This window comes from Odocoileus virginianus, chromosome 7 (genome assembly GCF_023699985.2).
Source record: "Odocoileus virginianus isolate 20LAN1187 ecotype Illinois chromosome 7, Ovbor_1.2, whole genome shotgun sequence".
Lineage (NCBI taxonomy): Eukaryota > Metazoa > Chordata > Mammalia > Artiodactyla > Cervidae > Odocoileus > Odocoileus virginianus.
The window spans coordinates 59,517,626-59,543,860 of record NC_069680.1 but is presented as its reverse complement, the minus strand read 5'-3'; the positions used below and the strand labels follow the sequence as shown (position 1 = coordinate 59,543,860).

Genomic DNA, 26,235 nt, shown 5'->3' with positions numbered 1-26,235 from the left:
CTGGGAATTTGAACAAAACTGAGGGGGTAAAAGGAAATGTCAGAAAATCAGGATGGGCTTCCTGGAGGAGCCAGTGTTTTCCTGAAGTCTCCAATAACTCCTCCACATTGGAACCACCTAAGGAGCGCTCAAAGCCTGCAGGGCTCTATATGGCCCAAACAAAGCACTTTTCTGAGGTTTGAGCTTAAAAGGATAAACTCCAAGGCCTGAGAGAGATTTTAAATAAGGTGGGGCTAGCAGGGCCCTTGCATCCAGCCAGGAAGCCCTGGACCTCACACCCACCAGCCCTTTAGTCCCAGACTGATCCTGCCTGGCCCAGAGCTGAGCCCACCCTGCAGGAGTGTGCTCCTGCTCAGCACACTCTACCAGCTTCTCTCCTGCACAGATTGGGGCTGGATGGAGCAGCAGAGGTAAGAGAAGAGATGAGAGTTGGCATGCTGGGCCTTCATTTATTAGTTTGGCGCCTTTGGCCATGTCACTTTGCCTCTCTGAGCCTCACTTTTCACTTGTAAAATAGTAATGCCCGCTGCCATGTACAGAGTGATTTCGAGGCACCAGCATCCTGCAAAGTGCCATACCAGCATATCCCTGACTGTCACACACCCTGGCACGTCTAAGAAACAGCCAATTGCATTTAAAGACCAGGCTCAGTGAGGTTAAGTGACACAGAGCTTATAAGAGGCGGAGTCAGGATGCACAGCCAAAACCTGTCTGCCTGCCAGTAAATCTACCAGACAGGCCTTTCACTTTGATCTGGGAGAGAATGGGTCCGAAATGTCTCTGCAAAATACAAAGGTGCTGGTAGCAGAGCAGTGCTCCCAACAGAATCTTCTATGATGATGGTAACATCCAGCGTGGTTAGCCACTAGCCCTATGGAACTAGCAAGCTCTTGAAATGTGGCTTGTGTGCCTGGAAAGTGGAATTTTTCATTTTGTTGTTATTGTTTAGTTGCTAAGTCATGTCCAACTCTTTTGTGACCCTACAGACTGCAGCCTGCCAGGCTCCTCTGTCCATGAGATTTTTTCAGGCAAGAATATTGCAGTGGGTTGCCATTTCCTTCTCCAGGAGATCTTCCCAACCCAGGGACTGAACCTGTGTCTCCAGCATTGGCAAGCAAATTCTTTACCACTGAGTCACCAGGGAAGCCCGAATTTTTCATTTTGCTTCATGTAAAATAGTTTAGATGTGACCAGGGTAGCTGGTGGTCACTGTACTGGACAGATCCGGAGCAGTTCTCCTTGGATGTTGCCCCTTACCATTCCCACCTTGCTCCTTTCTGATGGTAGAGACCATCCTTATCAAAGAGTCATGTGCCCTAATCATCCTACCACTAGCTAGAGGAAGCTTACATTCAAGATTTTCATCCAAGTGAAAGCAATCTCTTCTCTCACTTTTCCCAGGAAAGCTCAGCTCCTGCCATCCCACTTCTCTTGCCACTATGAAAAGCAGGACAGACCAGATCCAGAGCTCCCAACCCAAACTGATCTAAGGCTCATTCTGTCTCCCAAGAGGGTGCCAGACTCACCTCCAGAATGACAGGGATCCTGTCATTCTGAGCTCTGGGACCCTGGACTTGGTGCCATTGACCTGGCCCCAGCGCTAAGTTCAGGCAGCCTGTGCTGGAGGAATAGGGTTCCTCTCAAGCCCAAGGCAAAGCCAGCCCTGGAGGAAGCAGCAGCAGACTGCATCCTACTGACAGCAAAAGAGCCAGTCCCTGGTCTTTGTCACTGAGACTCTGCAGTCAACTCTGACTTGACCCTGAACTTCTTAAAAAACAAAACAAAAAAACTTGACATCAATGCAGAGAACTTGGTTAACTGTAACCCTTGGTCCATGACATTCTCTGACAACCTGCTTTTGTTTAGAATGTAACAGGCACCACTTATTAACTAGTCCTCTTGTCCCCATGGATCTGCTACAACCCTGATGTCATACACTGAGGTTCTACACATGCCTAGGTCTCTGGCTCCCAGTCTCTCCCATCAGTCAGTCTGTCTCTAAACAAACCTCCCTTGGGGAGTGACTACAGTTTTATAACACCACTGTGGCATCTGCAAGGCCACGCCCCTCCTTTCTGCCTTCTTTGGAAGCATCCTGGATATTCTTAGACCTTGACTCTTGTGTATGTATTTTAGAATCATCTTATCAAGTTTCTTGAAAAAAATCTGCTGAGGTTTGACTGGAATCACATTGAATCTATAGATCCCTTGGGAGAAAATCGACACCTTTACCAGGTTTTCCTGCCCATAGGCATGGTTTCTTCCTTTATTTACACTATTTTTATTATGACCTCTCTAATAACAGTGCTTTCCACCTCCCTCAAGCTTTCCCATGGCTGTCTATACAGATTCGGGGAGAAACTTCTGGAAGTATTTCCCAGGCTTGGCTCTCCATCTTGGCCCGGGGTGGGAAACATGGTCTTCTCTCTAAGAAGCAAAGTGGATATAACACTCTGCTTTGCTACCCTTCTGTCACCAACAGTTACAAACACTCATTCCTGCATGATAAATTAGGAGTCTGGGATTAACACATACACATTTGTGCATATGTGCACATGTCCAGTCATGTCCAACTCTACACTGTATGGATCGCAGCCCACCAGGCTCCTCTGTCCACGGGATTCTCCAAGCACTGGAGAATCTGGACACTGGAGTGGGCTGCCATGCCCTCTTTCAGGGGAGCTTCCTAACCCAGGAATCAAACCTGTGTCTCTCACGTCTCCTGCATTGGCAGGAGGGTTCTTTACCAGAAGCGTCTGTGGGAAGCCTGCATATACACATTACTATATGTAAAACAGATAATCAACATGGACCCACTATAGCACAGGGAACTCTATTCAATATTCTTAAATAACCTATAATGGAAAAGAATCTGAAAAAGAAATATCACTGAATCACTTTGTTGTACACCTGAAACTAACACAACACTGTAAATCAACCATACTCCGATATAAAATAAAAGTTAAATTAAAAAGATAAAAGACCCACACACATATCTGTTCTCTATATTGTGAAGGTTTTTGGAGGTCTGCCTTGCCACTTTCTCTCTCTAAATGATCTTCCACATTCCTATAATAATAATAATAATAATAATAATAAGACTCCCACAAGCACGCAGCACATTCCAGGCTGCGAAAGAGCTGCGCTGGGAGGTTTGCAAGCCCCAGCTACTCAACCCAGCAGGAGCAGAGTGGAATGTCTAATCACAAACAAATACAAACAAATGAAGCACTGGAGGTTAAGAGCTGATGGAGCTCAGGCTCTCTCTAAGAAGCGTTCAGGGGCAGGCAGATGGAGAATGGTATAACAAACAGCTGGGGAAAATATTCTGAAACAAGAGGCCTGGCAGTCTCTTCCTCCTGGGAAATCAGAGCAGGTCCATTGGAGCTGAGCCTGCACAGGAGTTTGACTTCACACTACTGGACGCTCCACCAGCACAGGGACCAGCCGACAAACCTATCGGGCGAATGAATCTGAGAAATGCTATTGCTTTAGATGCCTATAAACCCAAAGAAGAAACTAATGATCCCGCTCCAGAGTACTCTGAGGCTTCAGGATAAAATGACTTACAGTCCTGAAAACTCGCATTAAAAATAGAACTGAGGTGCTCAGAAAGATAGGTGCCTTACGTTATCAAGCCCTGAGGCAGGTAAACCTAATTCATTACAGTGAATAAGAGGCGATTTCCCAGAGGAACCTCTATTTAAAAATAACACTAACAAGATGACTTACCTGGTTAATCTGAAAGCAGTAACAGCCAAGGGCAAAGGAGAGCCAAGAACACATCACCTCTACCCAACACGCACTTCTCCCTGGTTTTCTTTTTCCTTCCCTCTCTGGATCCCCCTCCTCTCCACCGTCCACAGGTCTGCACCAGGAAAGTCAGACCCCACCTCCCGGCGCTGTATTACCACGGCACCTGGGTGATTATCTCCCCAAGTCTCAGCCCAGGTGCAGTGCCTCCTGCTGGGGTACACTCATGAGCACACTCTGTGCCAAACCACTGCTGGTCCCCATTCCTTTGTCCTCTGTCCCAGACGGCACAGGCTCCTCACTCATAGCTGCAGGCCTATGAGCTGCAGGCCGCTGGCAGGAGTGAGTAAGATAGCCCAAGTCTCCCTTTCACTTAGACATTTTAGAAGCAGCCACAGGCTCACAGAGGTGACAAGTGGACTTTGTCCTCAACAATGGCCTCCAGTTCAGATCCCAGAATCCACACCTGCCCACCAGGAACTGGGCCAGGCATTCCCCATTCTTCCCTGAGACAGCACAGGATTTACCCTTGGGGACCCAAAGGTCACCCACTCCAAAGGCTTATGACTTCAAAAAGGTCAAAAGGCAAAAGGGAAAAAGAGGCAGCATCATACATTACAAGGAGCGATGAGGGTTGGAGGAGGGGGATGAAAGGGGAGCCCTGAACTTTAATCCCAATTCTGTCACTAATTCCCATGTGACCTTGGGCAATTTCCTTCCCCTCTCTGGGCCTCAATTTCCCTGCTCAAAAAGGGAGATGTTTGGTCACAAGCCCTAGGATCCCTTCACTGCTCCGGGAGCCCATGGAAACCCATGCCCAGACAGCCCTCGCAAGAACCCCAGCCATCAGCAGACCATGGTGGTCCAAAGTCTTTTCCACTACTGAGTCCTTCTCCATGGGTCTGCCCTTGCTTTGCCACCTGGCCAGGAGATGCCACACTTCGGCATGAGTAGATCCTACAGGGAACAGAGATATCCTTCCCACTCCAGCCTGATCAAGGCACACGCCTCCAGCACTGCCTCCCACAACAGCCATGGAAAGGAGACCAAATGTTTTTGGAAATAACAAAAATGAAAGGGCCTAACACCCATCCTCCAAAGTTCAGCTCAAAGACTCCTCCCCTGGGAAGACTTCCTGGATCACTCCAGCTATAGAGATCTCTCTCCACTTATGATCACCTATGAAACCACCAATGGGAAGCCCTCACTGTACTGATATTTCCAGTACTAACTATGCCCATTGAACAGATTATTCCAGCTATTTACTACCTACTGCATACAGGGCGTGGTAACAGGACCCAGCAACACACCTACCACATCATCTTTGACTTCAACAACCTCACAGTCTGTATATATAATGCAAATGCATTAGTTCCAGAAGTCCACAGGAAGTTTAGTTTAGCTCCCAGACCATGTTATCCCCACAGAAGCCATATGAAAAGTGATTAGAGCCCAAGCCAGTTTACAGTGGCCTAATGAACCACAGTGCCCCTGAAACAAGATACCATGCAAAAGTTCCCAGCACCCAGTAGGTGCTCAGTAAATGTTACGTCTGAGTAAAGATGAAGTACTGTCGTCACCCTGACATTTCAAGACTCAAATCAGATGCCAGAAACCATGCCCCCTTTAGAGGCAATTTGGTCCAAAGATAAATCAGAAGAAAGGGTGTCCCTATTCTGAATTCCAAGATACCACTCACTGATTCAACACATATTTTAGAAAGTGCCTAGTATGTACCAGGTACTGGTCATAAAAAGGTAAGATCTAGTTTCTGCCCTTAAGAAACTCAGTATGATAAGATATATATGTACACCAGCAAATGCAGCAGAAATAGGGAACAGTGAGGTAGAGGTCACTGAGTGTGCAGAAGAGCTAGAAGGGAGGAGACACTAAATCATGGGCAATACCAGTGAGATCAGGAAGGTGTCCTGGGAGACGTGAGTTTGAATTGAGTTCCATTTGATGCATGTAATGGACATGCAAGAATTTCTGAAATGGACAAGGAATTTTAGAGCCCGTGAAGGTGCCACAAGGAAAGCAGGTCAGCATAGTTAGAACCGAGAACAGGCAGACAGGGGATGGGAGGAGGCCAGGGAAGAGCTCAGAAGTCAGACCACCACGGCAAAGTCTCTCAGCCTAAACCAAAAAGTTCATTCATTTATTTGATCTCTCTTTACTGAGAGGTTGTGTAAGCCAGTGGTTCTACAAGTTTTTGGTCTCAGGATTCATTTTCAATCTTAAAAACTTCTGAGGACCCTAGAGTTTTTGTTTTGTGGGATTATATCTACCGATTATTTACTATATAAGACATTAAAAGACATTTTAAATATTTACTAATGTAGAAATAACAATAATAGATTTACATGTTAACATAAATAGCATATTTTTTGTTAAAAATTTTTCCAAAAAATTGTGAGAGGAAGGGTGGCATGGGCTTTACACTTTTGCAGATGTAAATATCTGGCTGATGAGAAGAGCTGGTAGATTCTTGAAGCTGATCCTCACTCAATTTGCTGCCACATCACCATCATATGTCCCTGAAATTCCCCTGGGCAATCCTGAGAGGATGACAGCAGGAAAGCAAATAGCATGCTAGTATTACCAAGAAAATGATTTTGACTTCACAGATCCCCTCAAAAGGCTCCACCCACCAAGGATTCCTGGAGCACACTTTGGGAGCAGCTGCTAAGAACAGGGTGCAGGGGGTTTCCCTGGGGGTCCAGTGGTTAAGACTTCACCTTCCAATGCAGGGGGTGTGGGCTCGAGCCCTGGATGAGGAGCTAAGATCTCATATGCCTCTTGGCCAAAAAAAACAAAACACAAGACAGAAGCAATACGGTAACCAATTCAATAAAGACTTAAAAAATGCTTCACATCAGAAAAAAAAAAAAGGAATGGGGTGCTGGATGGGGAGTTGGGCCCAGCTAGCAGTTAACCAACCAAACACAAAAGTCTCAGCTATGGGGGAGCTCACGTTCCAGTTGGGGAGAAACAAATAAATAAAAAAGTATATGGTATGTCTTGGTTAGGAGGGCTATGAAGACAGAAACAGGAAAGGAGGCCAGGAAGGCTGATGGAGGGGGCTGGCATTTTCAATAGCACAGCCAGGGAGAGTGATATTGGAGTGAAGACTTGAAGGGGTAGGGGGCTCTCTACCATCCACACAGATACACAGGTGAACATCCAAGCAGCTGCCAAGACCTTGGGATGTGCCCATGTGTTCAGAGAATAGCTGCTACTGCCCCGACGGCGGGGAGAGCGGAGGGGAGGAGGTGAGAGGGCAAGGGCGTGGGCTGCAGGGCAGGCGGAGCCTTTGAAGCTATTGAGAGGACTCTGACTTTTGCTCTCAGTGGGTGAGAGGCACTCCAAGTTTGCAGAGGAGTGATCTGATCTGACTTCGATTTTTAAATGAGTTACACTGAAACTGCTGTGCTGAGAACTGGGCGATGGAGATATGGAATCGGAATGGTCAGGAATCTACTGCAGCAACCTAGATGCTAAGGGTGATGGTGGCCTGGACCAGGGTGGGCATGTGCAGGTAGCGAGAAGCAGGCAGACTGGATATATTCTGAAGTTGAAATTAGGAAAATCACTGACATAATTCAAGCAGGGAGTTCCATGCTCAGATTTGCTTTCAAAAGGCATTTGGTAGACAGAATATTCACACAGCCTCAGGTGTCACCCACAGTTTAGGCATTCATTATCACGGGGAAGTGCACGCTTGCAATGGAGAGGGTCAAGCCTGGCATGGACAGCCGCCGAGTGGCCGAGCATCCCACTTCCTATTCCTTCCACAAACCCTGTGCAGCACTCATACAGGAAATTTATGTTGTTGTTGTTCAGTCACTAAGTCATGTCCGACTCTTTGTGACCCCAGGGATTGCGGCACACCAGGCTTCCCTGTCCTTCACTATCTCCCGGAGTTTGCTCAAACTCATGTCCATTGAGTCAGTGATGCCACCCAACCATCTCATCTTCTGTTGCTCCTTTCCCCTCCTGCCCTCAATCTTTCCCAGCATCAGGGTCTTTTCCATTGAGTCAGCTCTTCACATCAGGTGGCCAAAGTATTGGAGCTTCAGCTTCAGCATCAGTGCTTCCAAAGAATATTCAGGGTTGCTTTTCTTTAGGATTGACTTGTTTGATCTCCTTGCTACCCAGGGGACTCTCAAGAGTCTTCTCCAGCACCACAGTTCAAAATGTATGGCCTGAACCTAATTACCAGGAAATCATAAAGTAAATCCAAAATGCTGATGTTCTACAGATCAAGGGCCTAGAGGCTTCAAAGGAATCGAAAGCAATGAAGAAAGTCTAGGTTACGGGAGATGAAAGAGACACATCACAGCCGAAACATGTGGACCTAGATTGGGTAAAATATTCACTACAAGAGACATTTGCAGAACAGGGAGGGAAATCTGGATACGGACGGCATAGATGTTCTATTTAATGGTAATTTGTTTTCAGATGGACAATGGCAGCATGTGAAAAATGCCCCTTTTGGAAAGCTGCTTGCGGGGTATATAAGGGTGTGGTCACAAAAGCTGCAATCAAAAAAAAGTATTGAGAGAGAAGGGTTTGGGGGGAGAAAGATAGGGAGACAGATATTAAAATAAGACGCTAATAATAACATACAGGTATTCTTTTAATCCTCTTTCAAATTTTCTGTGGGTTTAACATTTTTTTTCAATTTCATTTCCCTGTCACGGCTAATTAGGCACTATTGATTTAGTGCTTTCCATCTTACACAAGGGGCTTCTCCCACTCCACCCCAACCAGACCCCAAGCAGCCAAGCCAAGGAACAAAGAAGCTCCACCCCACACATCCATACATGCTGGTTATCTGCAAACAGAGCATCTATAGGGTGTCCATGTAGACTGTGGGCCCGGAACCAGGTCTCATAGCTCTTCAGAACATCGACCCACAGCACCAGGCACAGGGCCCAGCACGTGCCACTGGTGATTGGGGCAGGGTTGAGGGGGTGGGACTCAGTCTGGTGTCTAGGCTCCAGCCACTGAGCAGTTCTCCTTCTGACAGGAAGAGGCTGGAAGAGGGCTCATGCAGCCAGGGCCAACAGACCCACATGGATATCCAGCCCCAGCATGCCTCTCCCTCTCCACTTTCTTTCTTCAAAAAAAAAATTTTATTTATTTTATTTGGCCACACAGGGTCTTAGTTGCAGCACTCAGGATCATTGATCTTCATTGCGTCGAGCAGGATCTTTAGGTAAGGCATTCAAACTCACTTGCAGCATGTGGGATCGAGTTTCTTGACCAGGGATTGAACCCAGGCTCCCTGCTTTGGGAACTCCAATTCTTAGCCACCAGATCACCAGGAAGGCCCCTTGTTCTCCACTTTCTGAATTTCCCTAAGCAAGGCCCTAGTAGTTCTTGGTGGATTAGGCAAATATGGGGAAGTAACACATGATCATCTTCCCTGGGACTCCAGAATCTGTATCATCCAGGGCCTCAGAGATCACCCCTTGTGTTTCAGATGCACTGGGACCTTTTTTGTCAAAATGAGATCCAATGTAATGCTGGATCCTGATGATTTTTTCTAACGCACTGTGAGAAACATCTTAAGGACAACTGGCGAAGTTTTCACATGGGCTTGTTTTTTTATTAGGCATGATGATGGTGTTGTGGCTATATCCAAGGACAATTTTTTTTAAAGGAGATGCATCGGGGAATACATGTAAATCCATGGCTAATTCATTTCAATGTATGACAAAAACTACTGTAATGATATAAAGTAATTAGCCTCCAACTAATAAAAATAAATGGAAAAAAAAATAAAAAATAAAGGAAATGCATCCTGGATATCTGGGGTGAACTGTCTGTAACTTATTCTGACATGGCCACATGTTAAAATGATTGATTCTGGCTAGTGGGCATATATGGCTTCCCTATACCTCAGCTGGTAGAGAATCTGCCTGCAATGCAGAAGACCTGGGTTCAATCCCTGGGTCAGGAAGATCCCCTGGAGAGGGAAATGGAAATGGCAACCCACTCCAGTATTCTTGCCCGGAGAATCCCATGGACAGAGGAGCCTAGCGGGCTGGTCCACGGGGCCCCAAAGAGTCGGACACGACCGAGTGACTAAGCACAGCACAGCAAAGTGAGCAGATGGGTATTCACTATCATTCTTTCACCTTTTTTATGTTTGAATTTTTTTTTTTAACAATAAAAATATTGAAGCAGCAAGCAAGGTTCAAGTTCCATTTCTTCTAAGAGAAGATCTGTTCACAGTCTGAGTCTCCCTTTGGCCTGGGAGGTCTCAGTGGTCACAGCCAGGGGCCGGCTCAACGAGGGCTCAGGGCCGGCAGCCTCCTCTGGCCTGGAATTAATGCCCTCACCAGATGTTCCACTAACTGCCAACCAGGACTGAATACTGGCTGTGACGGGAACCTGCTTATTATCCAACCAGCAAGAACCAGGAAAACAGCACCCGGGGCTGTGGGACACGCTCCGACCTAGGCTCGGGGGGAGTCTGGAGGAAGGGACAGAGAGGGTCCTTCGTCACCTTCAACTGCATCCTTCTCTGCTTTAAGAAAGTTAGGAGCGGAAAAGATGCACCTGGGAAACCAACAATATGAAGTCAGCGGGTGCCAGCCATGGGCGGAGGGAAGAGCCATGTGAACTGTGCTCCCTGAGGCTGGGCTGGAGGGACTGGCAAAGAGCATGTGCCAGCTGAGCCCACTTAGGAGCTGTGTGACCTCGGATAGACCACTTTCCCCTTGGAGGGTCGGCTGACTCTGCTGCTAAATAGGAATGATGGGTGTGTGTGCACACGCTGTCGTCTGACTCTTTGTGACCCCATGGACTGTAGCCCCCAGGCTCCTCTGTCCATGGGGATTCTCAAGGCAAGAATACTGGAGTGCACTGCCATGCCCTCCTCCAGATCTTCCCAACCCAGGGGTCGAACCCAAGTCTCCCACATTACAGATGGATTCTTTACCATCTGAGTCACCAGGGAAGCCCAGGAATACTGGGAATGGGTAGCTTATCCCTTCTCCAGGGGATCTTCCCCACCCAGGAATTGAACCAGGGCCTCCTGCATTGCAGGCAGATTCTTTACCAGCTGAGCTACCAGGGAAGCCCTTTTTACCACTAGTGCCACCCAAAACGGAATGATAATACCTGCCTGATGGTCATTCAAAGGACCCAGTGAGAAGGCGAAGTTCCTTTGTAAAGTGCTGTAACACATAATGAGAATCTCCATTCTTTCTTTAAGGCTCAGCAGATACAAAGAATAATAAGTGCCTACACCTGACCAGGAAATGCCACAATTTTTCTTTAAATTGACTGACTTTTTTTACTAAGATAAATATGGTCCTGACCTAACCTAATCAACATCTATGAAATCATAAATCTGAGGTACTAATTATTTTCTTTAATACACATTACACCTAATACCCATGTATTAAATTTTTAAATGCCCCTCCCTCCCGGAAGCATCTAAAATCACCGTGGCCCACCAGCACTTAGGAGATGGTGCTGTTCCGGTCCCCTTCTCTTATCTGGCAGATGGGCATCTGAGGCCCAGAGAGAAGCAGTCACTCCCACAAGGTCACACAGCACATTAGCCTTCGGTCAGCAGCTGTGACCCAGGCCTCCAGACTCCTAAGGCCAGTGCTTTCTCCACGGCAAGCTGCCTTCTCTCACTGGGAACAAAGAGTTCTCACGCCCTGGCACATCCTCTCCTAAAATAAAAATTAAAAAACCTGCTTCTGAAGGACAGGGAGGCAGGCCCCATTTCTCCCTTCCTGTAGCTCCAGAGAGCCTACAGCCTCAAGGGCACTGGCCCAGGTGTCCTGGGCCACGTCAGGGCTGCCACCGCGCTTTCTGCAGAGTGGGGCAGTCAGCTCATCTCCCTGAGGAGCCCAGGGTCCCTGCCCCAGAAAGTTGGTCCAGTGCCCTTGCTCCTCTAGCAGCACCTTAGGGAGAATCTGACGGCCCCTGTAGGCCGGCATGCATGTGTGCATGCTAAGTTGTTTCAGTCGTGTCCGACTCTCTGAGACCCCATGGACTGTAGCCCACCAGGCTCCTCTGTCCATGGGATTCTCCAGGCAAGAATACTGGAATGGATTGCCATGCCTCCTCCAAGGGATCTTCCCGACCCAGGGGTCGAACCCACATCTCTTACACTGGCAGGCGGGGTTTTTACTACTAGCGGCACTTGAGAAGCCCCCAAGTATTTCCTGTATGCCTAGGAAATGTTAAATGAGTGACTAAAGGATAGAACCAATGAACAAACAACTCATCCCCAAACAGTCCACCTCCCTTAAAAATGTTCTCCTCCCAAGGACAAATACCTGGGACAGGAAGGCATCGAGAAGTTTGCCAGAAGAGAGAGTAAGGCTTTGCATTTACTTGCAAGTTCCCTAACCTCTCTGAGCCTATCTTTATCTCACTGTAGAATGGGACAATAACCCTAAAACTGCTCTTAGGGTTGCTGGAGGATTAAAGGAGAGAACGTCTAGGAAACAACACAGTCTAGCACACAGGGAGGGCTCATTCATTGTTAGCTTTAAAAAGACAAGAGTCTTCCCTGGCAATCCAGGGGTTAAGACTCCTCACTTCCACTGCAGGGGGCACGGGTTTAATCCCTGGTCAGGGAACTTAAGATCCCACATGCCCAGTTAAAAGGTAAATTAATACTAGAAATGTAATTTACTATATGATAAATATAATTAACACTACTGTATGTCATACATGAAAGTTTTTAAAAAGTAAATCCTAAGCATTCTCATCACGGGGAAAAATTTTTCTTTTCTATTTCTTTAATTTTATACCTATTGATATATAAGACGATGGATGTTCACTAAAGTTACTGTGATAATCATTTCATGATTTAATTCAAACCATTATCAAATCATTATGTACACCTTAAACGTATACAGTCCTGTATGTCAATCATATCTCAATAAAGCTGGGAGAAAAATTAAAAAGAAAAAGAGGAGGATGCACAAGACACAACCAGGTCAGACAGGGCAGACAAGGGGTTTTCTAACTGCAAAGGGAAAGCTTAATTCTAAGTAAGGTGAGCACCAAAGGAGACTGCAGTGGAAAAGGACAAAAACAGGGCCGCTCCTGTCTCAGGCCTGTGGGTCCCTGAACAACTCCTGTCCTCCTCTTTTTTCTGCTCTGATGCTAAGCCCACCTCCTCTCCAGGATGGAAAGAGTCAAGTGGCTGCTTCCGCCCAGAACCCAAGCCTCCACTGCTGACTAAGCCTCCCTCCTGGGAGGGGAGCCTCCTGGGAGCTGCTGACCGGCTCCACCCCAATCACAGAACATCTGCCGCTGTCCTGAGCACACTGGTAGGACGCAGTGAGTGCCAGCCTCTCGAGGGACAGGGACACGACTGGATCATCTGTCCCCCAGCCCAGCATAGGGTCAGGCAAATAGAGCTCCCTCAGCAAAGGCTGAAGAGAACCAGGTCAGAGGCGTGTACCAGAGTTCCCATTGCCTGAGCTCTTTCTGGCTCTGCAGAGAAGGCCAGTCTGTGACAGGTCACACATGAGGTCTCTGCCCCAGGTGCAGCAGCAGGCCCGTTTACAGGGGAGGACACCAACAATGCCAGCGAGAGAGGATGCCACTGCGGTGAAATCACTAAGCAGTTCCCATTGTCCCCCTGATGGAGGTATTAGAACCAGAGGCACTTTCTGTGTGGTCTGGTCTCAGTTCCCTCTGCTCCGGAAGGAAGGTGTTCTTACACCAGATGCCCTCCATGGCCCTTCGAAGTTCGCCCAAACTGGAACTCCACCACATCCTAAATGCCCGAAAGGATGGGTGACACTCCTGTTCTGAGAGGTTGTAGGGGAATGGCAGATGTTTCACAGTCCCGCTCGGCAAGCAGCTTAGATTTAACTATTTTCAGAATCGGGAAGTCCTTCCTGAGAGCTAACTTGTACTCCCTTCCCAAGCTTTAACCTCTTTCTATCAGGCTTTCCTCGTAGAAGAAAAACCCTTGAGAAATCAGTTGCAGAGCACAGTCTTCGATCTGCGTGGGCAGAGGCTGGAACGGGGCGGGGCCTGCGTGGCGCCGGGCCGCTTGAGGGGCGGGGCTTCGTGAGGGGCGGGGCCCAGCGGGTGGGACTATAAGGCTGCCCACCAAGCCAGCCAGGCTCCTCCCCCCGCCCCACCCCTTCTCCTTCGCATTCTGCACCTGCAGAAGGGAAAGGAATTTTCAAGGCCTTGCTCAACTGGGCCCCTCCCTAGCCAGGCAACCGGGTGAAGCAGAAAGGGCTTGCATTGGTTCTCTGGTCTACCATAGCAGGTAGACCTGCTTAGAACAACAGAAATGAGTTCTCTCAAAATTCTGGAGGCCAGAAGCCTGAAACCAAGGTGTGGCAGGGCCATGCCTCCTCCAGAGGCTGCAGGAGAATATCCTCCCTCACCTCTTCCAGCTTCTGTGGGTGACTCCAGGCATTCCTTGGCCTCTGCATTCACACGGCTTCCCCTGCAGCGTGTCCGTCTTTTCTGCCTCAAAGCTCCCTCTGCCTTTCTCTTACAAGGATGCTTGTCATTTCAGTTTAAGCCATGTTCAGTCAATCCAGGGTGACTTCATCACAAGATTCTGAACCCAATTATATCTGCAAAGACCCTTTTCCCAAACAAGGCCACATTCACAAGTTCTGCGACATGAACATATCTTTTATGTTGTTGTTGGGGGTTGGTGGGGGGGAACCATTCAACCCACTACACAACTCATGGTCAGAGTCAGAAGCCAAGTCCTCATCCTTCCACTAACTGGGCCATTACAGTGACCCTGAGCAGGTTCATCACAGCCATCTGAAACTCTGCTTCCCCTCCTTGCTGCACATCCCTGTAGGGTCATTACTTTAGGTCTCTGATACTCAGTAGATCACAGTCAGCCTTCCAACACAATGCCGAAAGATCAGCTGTTCTCAAACTGGAGGCATAATTGAAGGGGAGAAGTGATCACAGCTCACCCTCTAAGTGCATGAATCCCTGGCTCAAGAAACTTCAAGTCTGGTTCTATAGAAACATCTTCAAGTTAACAAACTTAACTACAGAGAAGCACTGCCTTTAAAGCAGATAAAGGTATGTTGTAAAGATAACAAAAGGAAAACAGAATTCTAGAACAATGGATACCCACCCACAACCAGATACATCCAGATCCCCAGAGAAGCCCAGCCTCCACACAATCACCCACATGCCAAGGCTGATGGTCTCTACACACCTCCACCAGCCCCGACTGGGTGCTGCCAACACCCCCCACACACACACCCCCCACTTGTCCACGCCCACCTAGCGTGCTTCCTCCACTTCCAGGATAGCTCCCTCCCAGCGATGTTCCTCCAAACAGGCACACCGACTTCCTCAGCCCACAGACACTGTCCAGATGGTCAGCAAGGTTGGGAAAACATTCAGCAAGTCAGTCAGGATTCAGCTAGTGAGAAAGTCGGCTTGGAAACCAGGCCGCTCCATCAGAATCCCCTCACAGACACCACCATGAGCTGCAGTTTCTACTCCAACAGCTCCTTAGAATCACCTGGGGAAGTTTAAACATTATAGCTGCCTGGGCCCCAACCCAGACCCATGGAATCAGCTGTGAAGATGGATCTTAGACACATGTACTTGTGAAATCCACGAGACGGGAGGCCTCACAGATCCAATGGCCTAGAAGGTCCTGTCTTCTGACCTCAGGAAGTGACCCAGTCTCTAAATTCGTGCCAACCTCAGAAGCCAGCACCCCACTCCACTCCAGCCAGGCACTTGGCCCCAGTCTGTGATGGGGCAGGCTGGAGGCTGCCCTCCGCCCACCACCAAGCACAATGTGCCCTTCTCTGGGCCCAGTGCCCAGCTCTCAGTGGATGCACAGGAACTGACCGCGGCCCCCTGCACCGAACCCAATTCAGCCCATCTTCTGGTAGGGATGGCAAACAGCACAGGGAGTCCTGTGACTTGTCCAAGGCCACCCACCATCTGGGAGGGGCTCTCCCGAGGAAGGGGAGGGCTCTGAGAACGGGGAGGGCTCTGAGAACCCAGGCCAAGGCTGTTCTCCTTCTACCCTCTGGGCAAATATTTACTTCCCAGCAGACTAAGATGCAAAGATCTCCATTAGAGAGAAAGTCTCCTTTGCAAAGAATTAAACAAAACACAACAGGTACAGTTTCCACAGTGAAACAGCTCTGGTCTCAGGGATGGAGGCAAACAGTGGGGTGTGTCAGTCATGTCTCTCTCCCTAGGCCTCAGTCCCCTCAGCTGTAAAAGGGGACGAGTGTCCAGCTTACAGGGTTGTTCTGAGAACCCAGAGAAGTGAAGTGCAAGTTCAGCGATGTAAGTGCAAAGTGGAGGCTCCTCCCACTCTCCAGCCTCTCTGCCAACACCCAGCAAGCTGCCACCAGGCTCCCACCCAGTGATGCCACTTCTCCCAGCATCCATGCTGATGCTTATTACACAAGACACCCTGCTAAGAGCTCTGGAGGCATTGCCCCACCCAAGCCTGGTTCTGTTCAAGGTACAAGGGTTACCTCACTTCCACAGATAAGAAACTGAGGCACAGAGGTGCTCATGATTTGTCCACAGTCACTCAGTCAGACCTGCTCCCCACCCATCAAACAGGAAGCGCTCATTCTCCTAACTAGTTGCCTAGCAGAGCTGGGCCTCCAGGCCTAGTTCCCCCAGTGGGTGTTTCTGACCTCAACAACCAGGCCCAAGAAACCTCCCATTCTGCAGTGACCCACTCTCCCCTCCCGAAGCTCATCTCCGCTCCTTTCAGCCTGGCCTCTGCGCCCCTCCAGCCCAGCTCCCGCCTTCTGGAAGTCTCCCCAGGGCTCCTCTGTGGTCACAGCCAGACAGTCAGGCAGAAAACCACACACCATCCCCAGCTGGCCACTGCCGCCTGATTTCAGTTTCCATCTCCCTCGTGGACTGACCTCTTCATCTCCTCTTCTCCCAATCTGCTCCTTGGTCTCTCCTCCTCCTGGCCTAGGCAAGAAGGCCCAGCCTGGAGCTGAATAGTGCCCCTATTGACATCATCTGTCTGACATTCTCTGGCCAGGGCAGACCCTGCTACTGGGCTCCCAGAAGTGCTTCTTCCATCCGCCTTCTCCCATCTGGTTGTTCTCAGAGCCTTCTCGTTAGGCTAGACTCGCAGGCCCAGCATGTGGTGCAGAGCCTCTACTGGTGCCAGGAACTAAAGGGTGGGAAGGACCCAGCTCTCAGAAGAAGCCACATGTTCTCCCAAGGGGTCAGACTTTTCCACCCAAGGGCAAAGCCACAGCCATCTGCTCTAAGCAGGCAGAGCATCCCCAGGAGAAAGTAACCTGCTCTGATAAGACAAGTTCCAGAAGTTATCACATCTAATGTCCCAGTTCCCTTGAGCTCTGTAAGGCTCCCCAGGTAAGTCTCCATCCCTCCATGGACCAGGCCTACAGTGAGCTGGGAGCTTCCGCATCGCTCATCTTGCAGGATCCTCCCCACAGTATCCATAGATGAGTCATCTAGCAGGCTCAGGGAGTCCGCTCTTTACCCAGAGTCACAGCAAAACCAGCACTTGATCCATGTCTCCAGATGGCACTGCCATCGAGTCCTGACAATGAAACCTCCCCCCTAGGTCACTCAGACCCCAGACTCCTCATATGACCAGACTCCCACCAGTCTCTCCTCCCATAATTTGGTCCTCTTAGGCATCCTCATGTGCTGCAACGGGCCTGTGCACTTACTGTTCCCTCCATCTGAGATGTTCTCTACAGGCCTTTTGTGTGGCTGGCTCCTTCTCAGTCTTTGCATGCGTGCTCAGTTGCTCAGTCATGTCCGATTCTTTGTGACCCCATGGACTGTAGCCCGCCAGGCTCCTCTGTTCATGGGATTTTCTAGGCAAGAATACTGAAGTGGGTTGCCATTTTCTCCTACAGGGGATCTTCCCTGCTCATGGATCAAACCCATGTCTCCTGCATCAAACCCATGTCTCCTGCATCTCCTGCACTGGCGGGCTGATTCTTTACCACTGAACCACATGGGAAGCCTCTTAGTCTTTGAGCTCCTCATAAAGTCTTTCCGTGACCACCCCATTTAAAGTAGGAACTTCCACCTTTCCCCACTTCCTCCCTAATTTGCTTCTTAACACCTATCACAACTATGTGTATTTAGAGGTTTGTCTGTCTTGTTCACAGTTGTTTCCTGGTTAACTATCACTGTGCCTGTATACACAGTAGGCATTAAATAACTATTTAACTGTTGACTGAATAACCAAACAAATGGTCCCCACCTTGGAGGGAATGGTCTGTCAAGACCGGACTCTCCTGCCTTCTGTGAAGATGTCGATTCCAATCCACTCACAGCCAGAGGTGCTCTCTGGGAAAGTTCTGTCTTTTCAGTCCCCCATGGCCGGGCTTACCCAGAAGACATCTTTCCCCTGTATTTGGAGCCAGCTGGTCCAGAAATTTCATTCTCAGTGCCTAGTCTGGCTGACTCTGAATCCTACCCTAGGTTGGCATTGTGAGCCACCCACAGAGAAGAGGCACTGGGCAGGGGGAAGAAGGGCAGGTTGTTACTCCTGCTTCTCAAGAGCAACCAAAGGCAGCAATGAGGTCCCACCCAGCCCTACAGCACAAAACAACCCTTCACTTACAGGAAAAGGCGGGTTTACCCACAGAAGCCTCGACTAAGCACAAAGAAACTTTCTTGGGGCCTTACTTGCTCATCTGGAAAATGAGGGCATTAGAAAATTCTCCAAACCCCTTGGGGGGTGCCTTCTGGATTCTCTGGATTGTAAACATCCTGTGGCCTGGCTGGGGGAGGGGAGGGACCTCCCTGGGCCTGAGGCCTGAGCCCAGCCCCAGGCCATCTCTGGGCCCAGGAGGCATGGTGACCACCTCCACTATGAAGGCTGCCTTACTTTCTGCTTGAGTTTCACTATTTTCTCTTTGAAATGCTTGCCTAGAACAAGAAGCAAATAGAACTTCTCAAACAATCAAACACAGTAAAAAAAAAAAATTAAATATCTACATATATGTATAAGGAAGGGGCTTCCCAAGTGGTGCTAGTGGTAAAGATCCTGACTGCCAATGCAGGAGACATAAGAGATGTGGGTTCAATCCCTGGGTTGGGAAGATCCCCTGGAGGAGGGCATGACAACCCACTCCAGTATTCTTGCCTGGAGAATCCCACGGATGGAGAAGTCTGGCAGGCTACAGTCCACGGGGTTGCAAAGAGTCAGACACAAGTGAAGTCACTTAGCATGCATGCACAAATGTGTAATGAGATGTTCAAATGAGTATTTACCCCAATAATGGGTCTTTTGGTGATAGAACCGAAAGTGACTTTTATTTTCATCTCTGTGCTTACCTGAATTGCTTGGAATTCTTTTTCAACTATGTGCCACATATTATTTTTGCACAAACAAAGCTCTTTTCAAAACTTAAAAATTCCTGCTGTGCTCAAGAGGGAAGCTAGGTACCTCCTTCTAGAAATGCTGTTGTCCACTTACACCTGGGGCCCTGCCAAGTGGAGGGATCAATGGGGGAGGGGGGAGGGGGGTACCATTGCTGGTAAAGGTCACAGTGACCCCATGAAGAAACTGAAGTCAGGCAGCTAAGTCCTGGTCTGGGTCTGTCACTGACTTGCTGTGGGGTCTCTGATCTTTGCTTCTCCTCTCCAGGCCTGTTTCCTTCTCAGTAAAATGAAAAGTTCACACCAGAGGTGCCTTCTAATTCTCAGTCTATGGCTCTTGAGCATCAAGAAGAATAGAAAGGAATGCAGGGAAAGAATGGCTAACTCTTAAGTAGCTGGTGTAGTGTTTATCTTGTGGCAGGCATTGCTCTAAGCCCTTCCAATAACTGGTCTCAGCGACTCTCAGGTAGGTTCTGGTGTCACCCATTTTTCAGATAAGACAACTGAGGCAGATGGAAGTTAATGCCTATGTCACTCTACCTGTAAGTGTCAGAGTCCAGATTTGAACCCAGATAGCTTGGTACAGAGTCCACACTCTTAACTATTAAACTTTGGGGAACACAGGTCGAACTATGGTAATGAGGCCCATCCTTAAAGGGACAAGATTTAATATTGCCTCCAGCATTTATAACCTCCACCAGCTATCCACACCCAGTTCCTTCCCAATTATCAACACTCAGCCCCGACACCCTTACCCAACCTAAAACCCTACCTCATTGTAAGGGGATAGGCTTGGTGCTTTCTAGACAGCCAGTGTCTCCATAATCAGTCCAGCCCACTTTGCAAATTCAAAGCGTCAGCAAACTTGACCACTGCTGGCTACACACCCAGTTTGGCCTCTGATCCGGGTGCCCACATCTCCAATCCCTGCTTCCGAGGTACAGGTCGGGACTCAGTCACCCCAATGCAACAAGCCTTTCCAGAGCACCTACTGTGTGCCCAGCCCTGAGACCAGTATCTGGAAGAGGATATGAAAGAGCTACGCCCCTGACTTCCAGGAGCCCACAGTCCAGCAAGGAAAAAGTCATGTAAACAGATCTCTAGGATACCCTGTGGTCGGTGCTATAATTAGAGGTATGTCCCCAGTGGGCTGAGGACACATGTGTCAGAATGATTCACCCATGCAGTGGGAAGAGGAGGCTCCAAGAGCCTGTGGATGAGCTCATTTCTCACTGAACTGGAAATGAGGACACCTGGAGGCTAGTGCCAGCTGTGCTGAGTGACCTTGAGACATGCCCTTTTTAACCCCAGGGTCACCCTCTTCCTCTAAAAAAAAATGAGAGGGCCCCCAAGAGTGGCACAAGAGATCTCGTAAGTGGTTCAAGGTTATGTTCATATTGACTCACAGACTAAGAGAAGTTTTTGTTGCTCATTTCCCTTCTGATCCTTCAATCTCATCAAGGAACAAATCTTGCCTTTGGTGTCAGTTTGTCTTTACATCTCTCAGAACATCTATCTGCCAACCTGCCTTTGGAACAACCCAGCCAAGCCTCAGGTTCTCAGCTTATAGCATCCACTGTATCCAGCTGGGATTTAATAATGGTATTTTGTTTTCCCTGCACTGTATTTACTGTCACTGTTATCAGCTATTTTTGATGAGGAATTCTGGTTCCCCGTTGTGTGTATGTGTGTGTGCTCAGTCATATCTGACTCTTGTAACCCCATGGATTGTAGCCCATCAGGTTCCTCTGTCCATTGAATTTTCCAGACAAGAATACTGGAGTGGGTTGTCATGTAGTCCTCCAAGGGATATTCCTGACTCAGGGCTCAAACCCGTGTCTCTTGTTTCTCCCACATTGGCAGGCAGATTTTTTTACCACTGCACCATTTAGGAAGCCTTCCCCATTGGAGGTAGTGACATAAAGCCTCCTTTTAAAAATAAATTTAAGTTTAGGGAATTCCCCGGAAATCCAGTGGTTAGAACTCCATGCCTTCACTGCCAAGGGCACAAGTTCACTCCAAGTGTTGGGGTACTAAGATCCTGCAAGTCACATGGGAAATAAATAAATTTAATTTTAAAAAGTGAATCAGTTTAAAGTAATATAAATTATACATAAATAATTTATAATACTTATAGCTTCTAGTATGGCTATTTTAACAACATTAATCAAAAATTTTAATGCACATACAAAAGCAGGCAAAACTGTTCTGTGCTATTAGACATCCCAATAGTGATTACTACTGGTGAGGAGTGGTAGCAACTGGCCAGTGGACACAAGGTGGGTTTCTGGTTCTGCTGACAGTTCTGTTGGTTGACCTGGGGGCTGATTATACAGTGATGTTCACTTTGTAAAAATTCATTAAGTTGTATACACTTAAGATGAGTGCATTCCCATATGTATATCATGTATTCATATAGCCTTTAACCCAGCAATTCCACTTCTAGAAATCACCCTGCAGACATACACACACATGTGCAACATGACACATTCAAAGATGCACTATTTGCAGTAACTAAAGATTGGAAACAACCTGAGTCCCCGAGCTGGAGACTGATGAAATATATTTTGGCATAGCCTACAGTGCATTCTGGACTTCCCAGACAGCGTTAGTGGTAAAGAACCTGTCTGCCAATGCAGGAGACAAAAGAGATGCGGGTTCAATCCCTGGGTCAGGAAGATCATCCCCTGGAGAAGGGTATGGCAACCCACTCCAGTATTTATGCCTAGAGAATCCCATGGACAGAGGAGCCTGGTGGTCTACAGTCCGTGGGGTCACAAAGAGTCAGACACAAACTGAAGTGACTTAGCACTCACGCACAGTGAATTCTACATAGTCATCAAATAGAATGAGGCAGCCCCTATCAGAGCTCCAAAATTTACATGCATTTAAATTTAAATGAAAAGGTAAGGGCAGAACTGTGTATAGCATGCTACTTTGTGTGTGTGTGTTCAGTCATGTCTGACTCTTTGCAACCCCAAGGACTGTAGCCCGCCTAGCTCCTCTGTCCATGGGATTTCCCAGGCAAGAATACTGGAATGGGTTGCCATTTCCTTCTCCTCAGGATCTTCCTGACCCAGGTATCGAACCCATGTCTATCAAGTCTCCTGCAATGGCAGTCAGATTCTTTACCACTAGTGCCACCTGGGAAGCCCAGAATGCCATTTTATGCAGGGGAAAAAAAGAATATATAACACATCCACATGTTTGTGCCTAAGATAGTATCTCAGAAAAGAAACACAAGAAACTCCTAACAGAGACTTCCCTGGCAGTCCAGTGGTTAAGATTCCACGCTTCCAATACAGGGGGCATGGTTTGATCTCTGGCTGGGGAAGAATAAAGAAACTCACAAAAGTTATGGGCAGAGCATACCAGGAGAGAGGGATTGGAGGAATGCTTATAACTAATGATTACTCTTTCATACGTTTAAATTTTATACAATGTCCTTGCATTTCCTATTTGATAATAAGTTTTAAAGCATAAAGTCCTACAGAAGATGCATAGCTATGGTAAAACTTTTAGCTCCTTAGATACAGAGATGAAAATGTTAGCACCTTTGGCTTACAAAGCAAGTAGCCCTTGGCCCCACTCCTCCTCCCAAGGAATGGCACTGAGCTAATAAGCTTTCCTGTAATGGTTTCCAAATAACAACAGACCCAGTCTAGGACAAATTACTTAAACTGGGCCTCCACCCTGAAGTCAAATTCTGGCACCTGAAGTTGCCCTGGCAGGTGGCTGGGTTCTTGGCATGCGTAAGGAGATTATTAAGCACTAATACCTCCAGGGATGGGAAGTTAAAGATTTTTTAAGTCAGTCTCAGGTGGCTGAAAAGGGAGGATTCTGAGTTCTGAGTCCCACCCTGCTCCAGAAGAGACAGTGCAAGGGCCACAGAGTGGGCTTTTCTTAAGGCTGCAGGGACAGTGGCAGGCAGGGCCTTGAAAATTCGAGCTTCGTTTTAACTGTGTGACTTTCTTTTTTATAGCACTTGGTTTGTCCACGTGTCACTGTCTCCCCACATGGCTAACCCTAAAATCAATCCAGTGAGGTATGGGGCAGGATATCAGTTATCCATTTTGGAGATGGGAAAATGGAGATGCAAAGAAATTAGGAGACAAAGCTATGGTCTTTTCAGTAGTCACATGTGGATGTGAGAGTTGGACCATAAAGAAGGCTGAGTGACAAAGAACTGATGCTTTCTAATTGTGGTGCTGGAAAAGACTCTTGAGAGTCTCTTGGACATCAAGGAGATCAAACCAGTCAATCTTAAGGGAAATCAACCTTGAATATTCTTTGGAAGGACTGATGCTGAAGCTGAAGCTCCAGTACTTTGGTCACCTGATGCAAACAGCCAACTCATTGGAAGACCCTGATGCTGAGAAAGATTGACGACAAAAGGAGAAGAGGACGGCAGAGGATGAGACAGTCGGATGGCATCACTGATTCAATGGACATGAACTTGAGTGAACTCCAGGAGATGGTGAGGGGCAGGGAGGCCTGGCGTGCTGCAGTCCATGGGGTCAAAAAGAGTCGGATACAACTTAGTGACTGAACAATGACAATGTTGAGAGAAGCGGTGAAGCCAAAAAAGTAACCCCCACCTTCTGACTCCTGGTCTTCTCCTATTTCCCCATCTCCCCACCCATCAGCTTTAGCCTTCTCCCTGCCAACTCTGAACTACAGGGAAGGAGCTTCTGAGGCCAAACAAGGAGCAGGCAAAAAAAAAATCCCAGAATCAAAATCAAGAGGCCCGTGAGACCATCTAGCCCAGCAGTTTTTAACACTTATTATACACTTACCTGGAGAGATTAAATAAGTTTAAATAAATATGTATGCCAGGGCTCAGGCATCTAGAGTGTTTTTAAAATTCTGAGTTGATTCCAGTGTAACTTTGAGAGAGAACTGCTGAGTGACAGCTCAGATCATCCCTATCCCAGTTTCACATGAAACTTTCTGCCCCTGGGACTTCCCTGGTGGTCTAGTGGCTAAGACCTCACACTCCCAATGGTTTGATCCCTGATTGAGGAACTAGATCCCACATGCTGCAACTAAGAGTTTGTATGCTGCAACTAAAGTTCCCGCGTGCCACAACTAAGACCCAGCACAGCCAAAATAAAAAATAATAAATATTTAAAAATGAAACAAAACACTTCTGCCTCCATGGACCATCCATCAGTGAATCTGTGCTACCTCCTCCAGCCCCCATACATACTGCTCATCACTCTTGCTCATTACATAGAGTCAGAGAACTGAACTGGGAGCTGGGTGAGTCAATTCACAGCTCTGAGGCCCCAAACAGGGAAGTGACTTGCCTAAGATCTCCCATTGAGTCAGTAACAGAACAAATCGAGAATCTGGATCTGGACACCAGGTAAGGTCACATCCACAGAGGGGTCACAAGGAAAGCCTGATGGCAGATCTAGCAGTTCCCACCAGAAGAAAAGATTCAATGAAGGTTGAGAAAGAGACCAGAGTGTGCATGTGTTTGCAAGGGATGGGTGTCAGGTACCTGGGCAAGTCTGCCCTGTGGCATATTGGGGACAGGGGAACTATTCTAGAGTGGCAGGGCTGGCACTGGCCTGTAGAAAGAAGTCCTCATTTCTAGGAGGGGGCCCAGCCCAGTCTGAAATCTCCATAGCGAAACCCAGTCTATTGGGTCAGCTTACCAGGAGGGCCAGCTCCCCTGACCATAATATTAACAATGGCTGAGACTTTTTGAGCTCTTTGCTGGTCCCTGTTCTAATCAATGGACTTGACCTGTTTCAGTTAATCCCCACAACCATTCTGAAAGTTGAGTATCATCACTGTTTCTATTGTGATGTTTCTATTGGCAGATGAGGAAACCATGGCCTCAGGAGATGAAGTAACTTCCCCAGGATCACTCAGCCGGAAAGTGGTAGTGGCAGGATTCGAAGCTGGTTCATGTCCAACCACAACCATCCTGTCCCCCAACAGGAGAGAAGAGAAGGTAAAGTGCAGAGGCTTTTTTAAGTTCCGAGCACCTAAAAGCAGCTGGAGACCTCCCCAGACACGTCTGGTGGAATCCTCCTGACCACACCTCCCGCAAGGCATCCTCTTTCCACCCAAGAGGAAACCGCGGCACAGTGGAGAGGTATCCTCGGGGGCGTCGGCTGGGACAGGATAAGGAGTCCAGGTCTCCCGACCCCAGACCACAAAGCCTGACCACTACTCCACAGACTGATGGGGAGGCGAACTCAGTAACACCCGGCAGGCGGGGCGGGAGCGGCCAAACGTGGTAACCACAGCCTGACGCACCAGCGCAGGCTGGTGGACCCAGAGAACCAAACTGCTGGTCAGGTGCACACAGGTGAGCCACGCGGAGCTCCTTCGTCGTAGCCCTTGCCAACGAGCTCTAAGGCTCCCCACCCGGAGGCTGAAATTCAGGCTGAGCTCGAGCAGCCAGAATTTCCTGGTTTCCAAGCAAAGTGGGACGAGAACCCAGTTGTGCGCTTCTGTCCGCTCCCTGGAGCAGACAAGTCTGCACCGAACCCAACCCCCATCCTCCCACCCCCGGCTCATCGTGTGGGCGAACAAGGGAGCGCGTTCTCCCCCTCCCATCCCGGGGCCCGACTGGGGTCACTCACCCAGAACACTGTGGAGTAGATGACGAGCGAGAACTTGAGCCAGAGGTAGGAGAAGCGCGCGCAGTAGCGCACCTGCTCCGAGTCCCCGCGGGGCATCCTGGGGGGCTCCCGGGCTGGGTCCCTCGCTGCCAGTAGCCCCACCTGCGGCTGCCGGACCGGCTCCCGGCCCCGCCACCGGCGCTCGCTCGGGGACTGACACCGGCGAGCCGCAATCACAGCTCCGGCCCGGGACCAGCCAGCCCAAGCGACCAATGGGCGCTCGGGGAGGGGGCGGGCCTGGGGCGGGGCGGAGGCCCTGGACCCTGAGGAGGCCAAGGCAGGGGCGGGGGCGAGGGCTGTGCAAACCAGGTCGCGGGCAAATCTGAAAGCGCCCGTGCTGAGGCGCGTTGGGGGGCGTGGGAGAGTGTGTGCAGAGAGTCGCTACGGAGAAGGCTGGTGTGCTTCATTCGGGGCACACAGAATGCCCGCTTTCTATTGCGGTCAAGAGGGAAGACCATGGGGAAAGAGCAGGAATTTATGGCTA

At 48.7% G+C, this 26,235-nt stretch overlaps 1 protein-coding gene across 1 annotated transcript in view; it reads right to left on the bottom strand.

Moving 5' to 3' along the window:
* The window catches only part of TSPAN15 (tetraspanin 15), a 52,617-nt gene extending 26,691 nt beyond the window's left edge, over window positions 1–25,926 (bottom strand). The window contains exon 1 of the mRNA XM_070470760.1: window positions 25,713–25,926. Within this exon, the coding sequence (XP_070326861.1) occupies window positions 25,713–25,808 (96 nt within the window). The 5' untranslated portion in view covers window positions 25,809–25,926. The remainder of the gene's footprint in view (window positions 1–25,712) is intronic.
* Window positions 25,927–26,235: the final 309 nt, after the last annotated feature.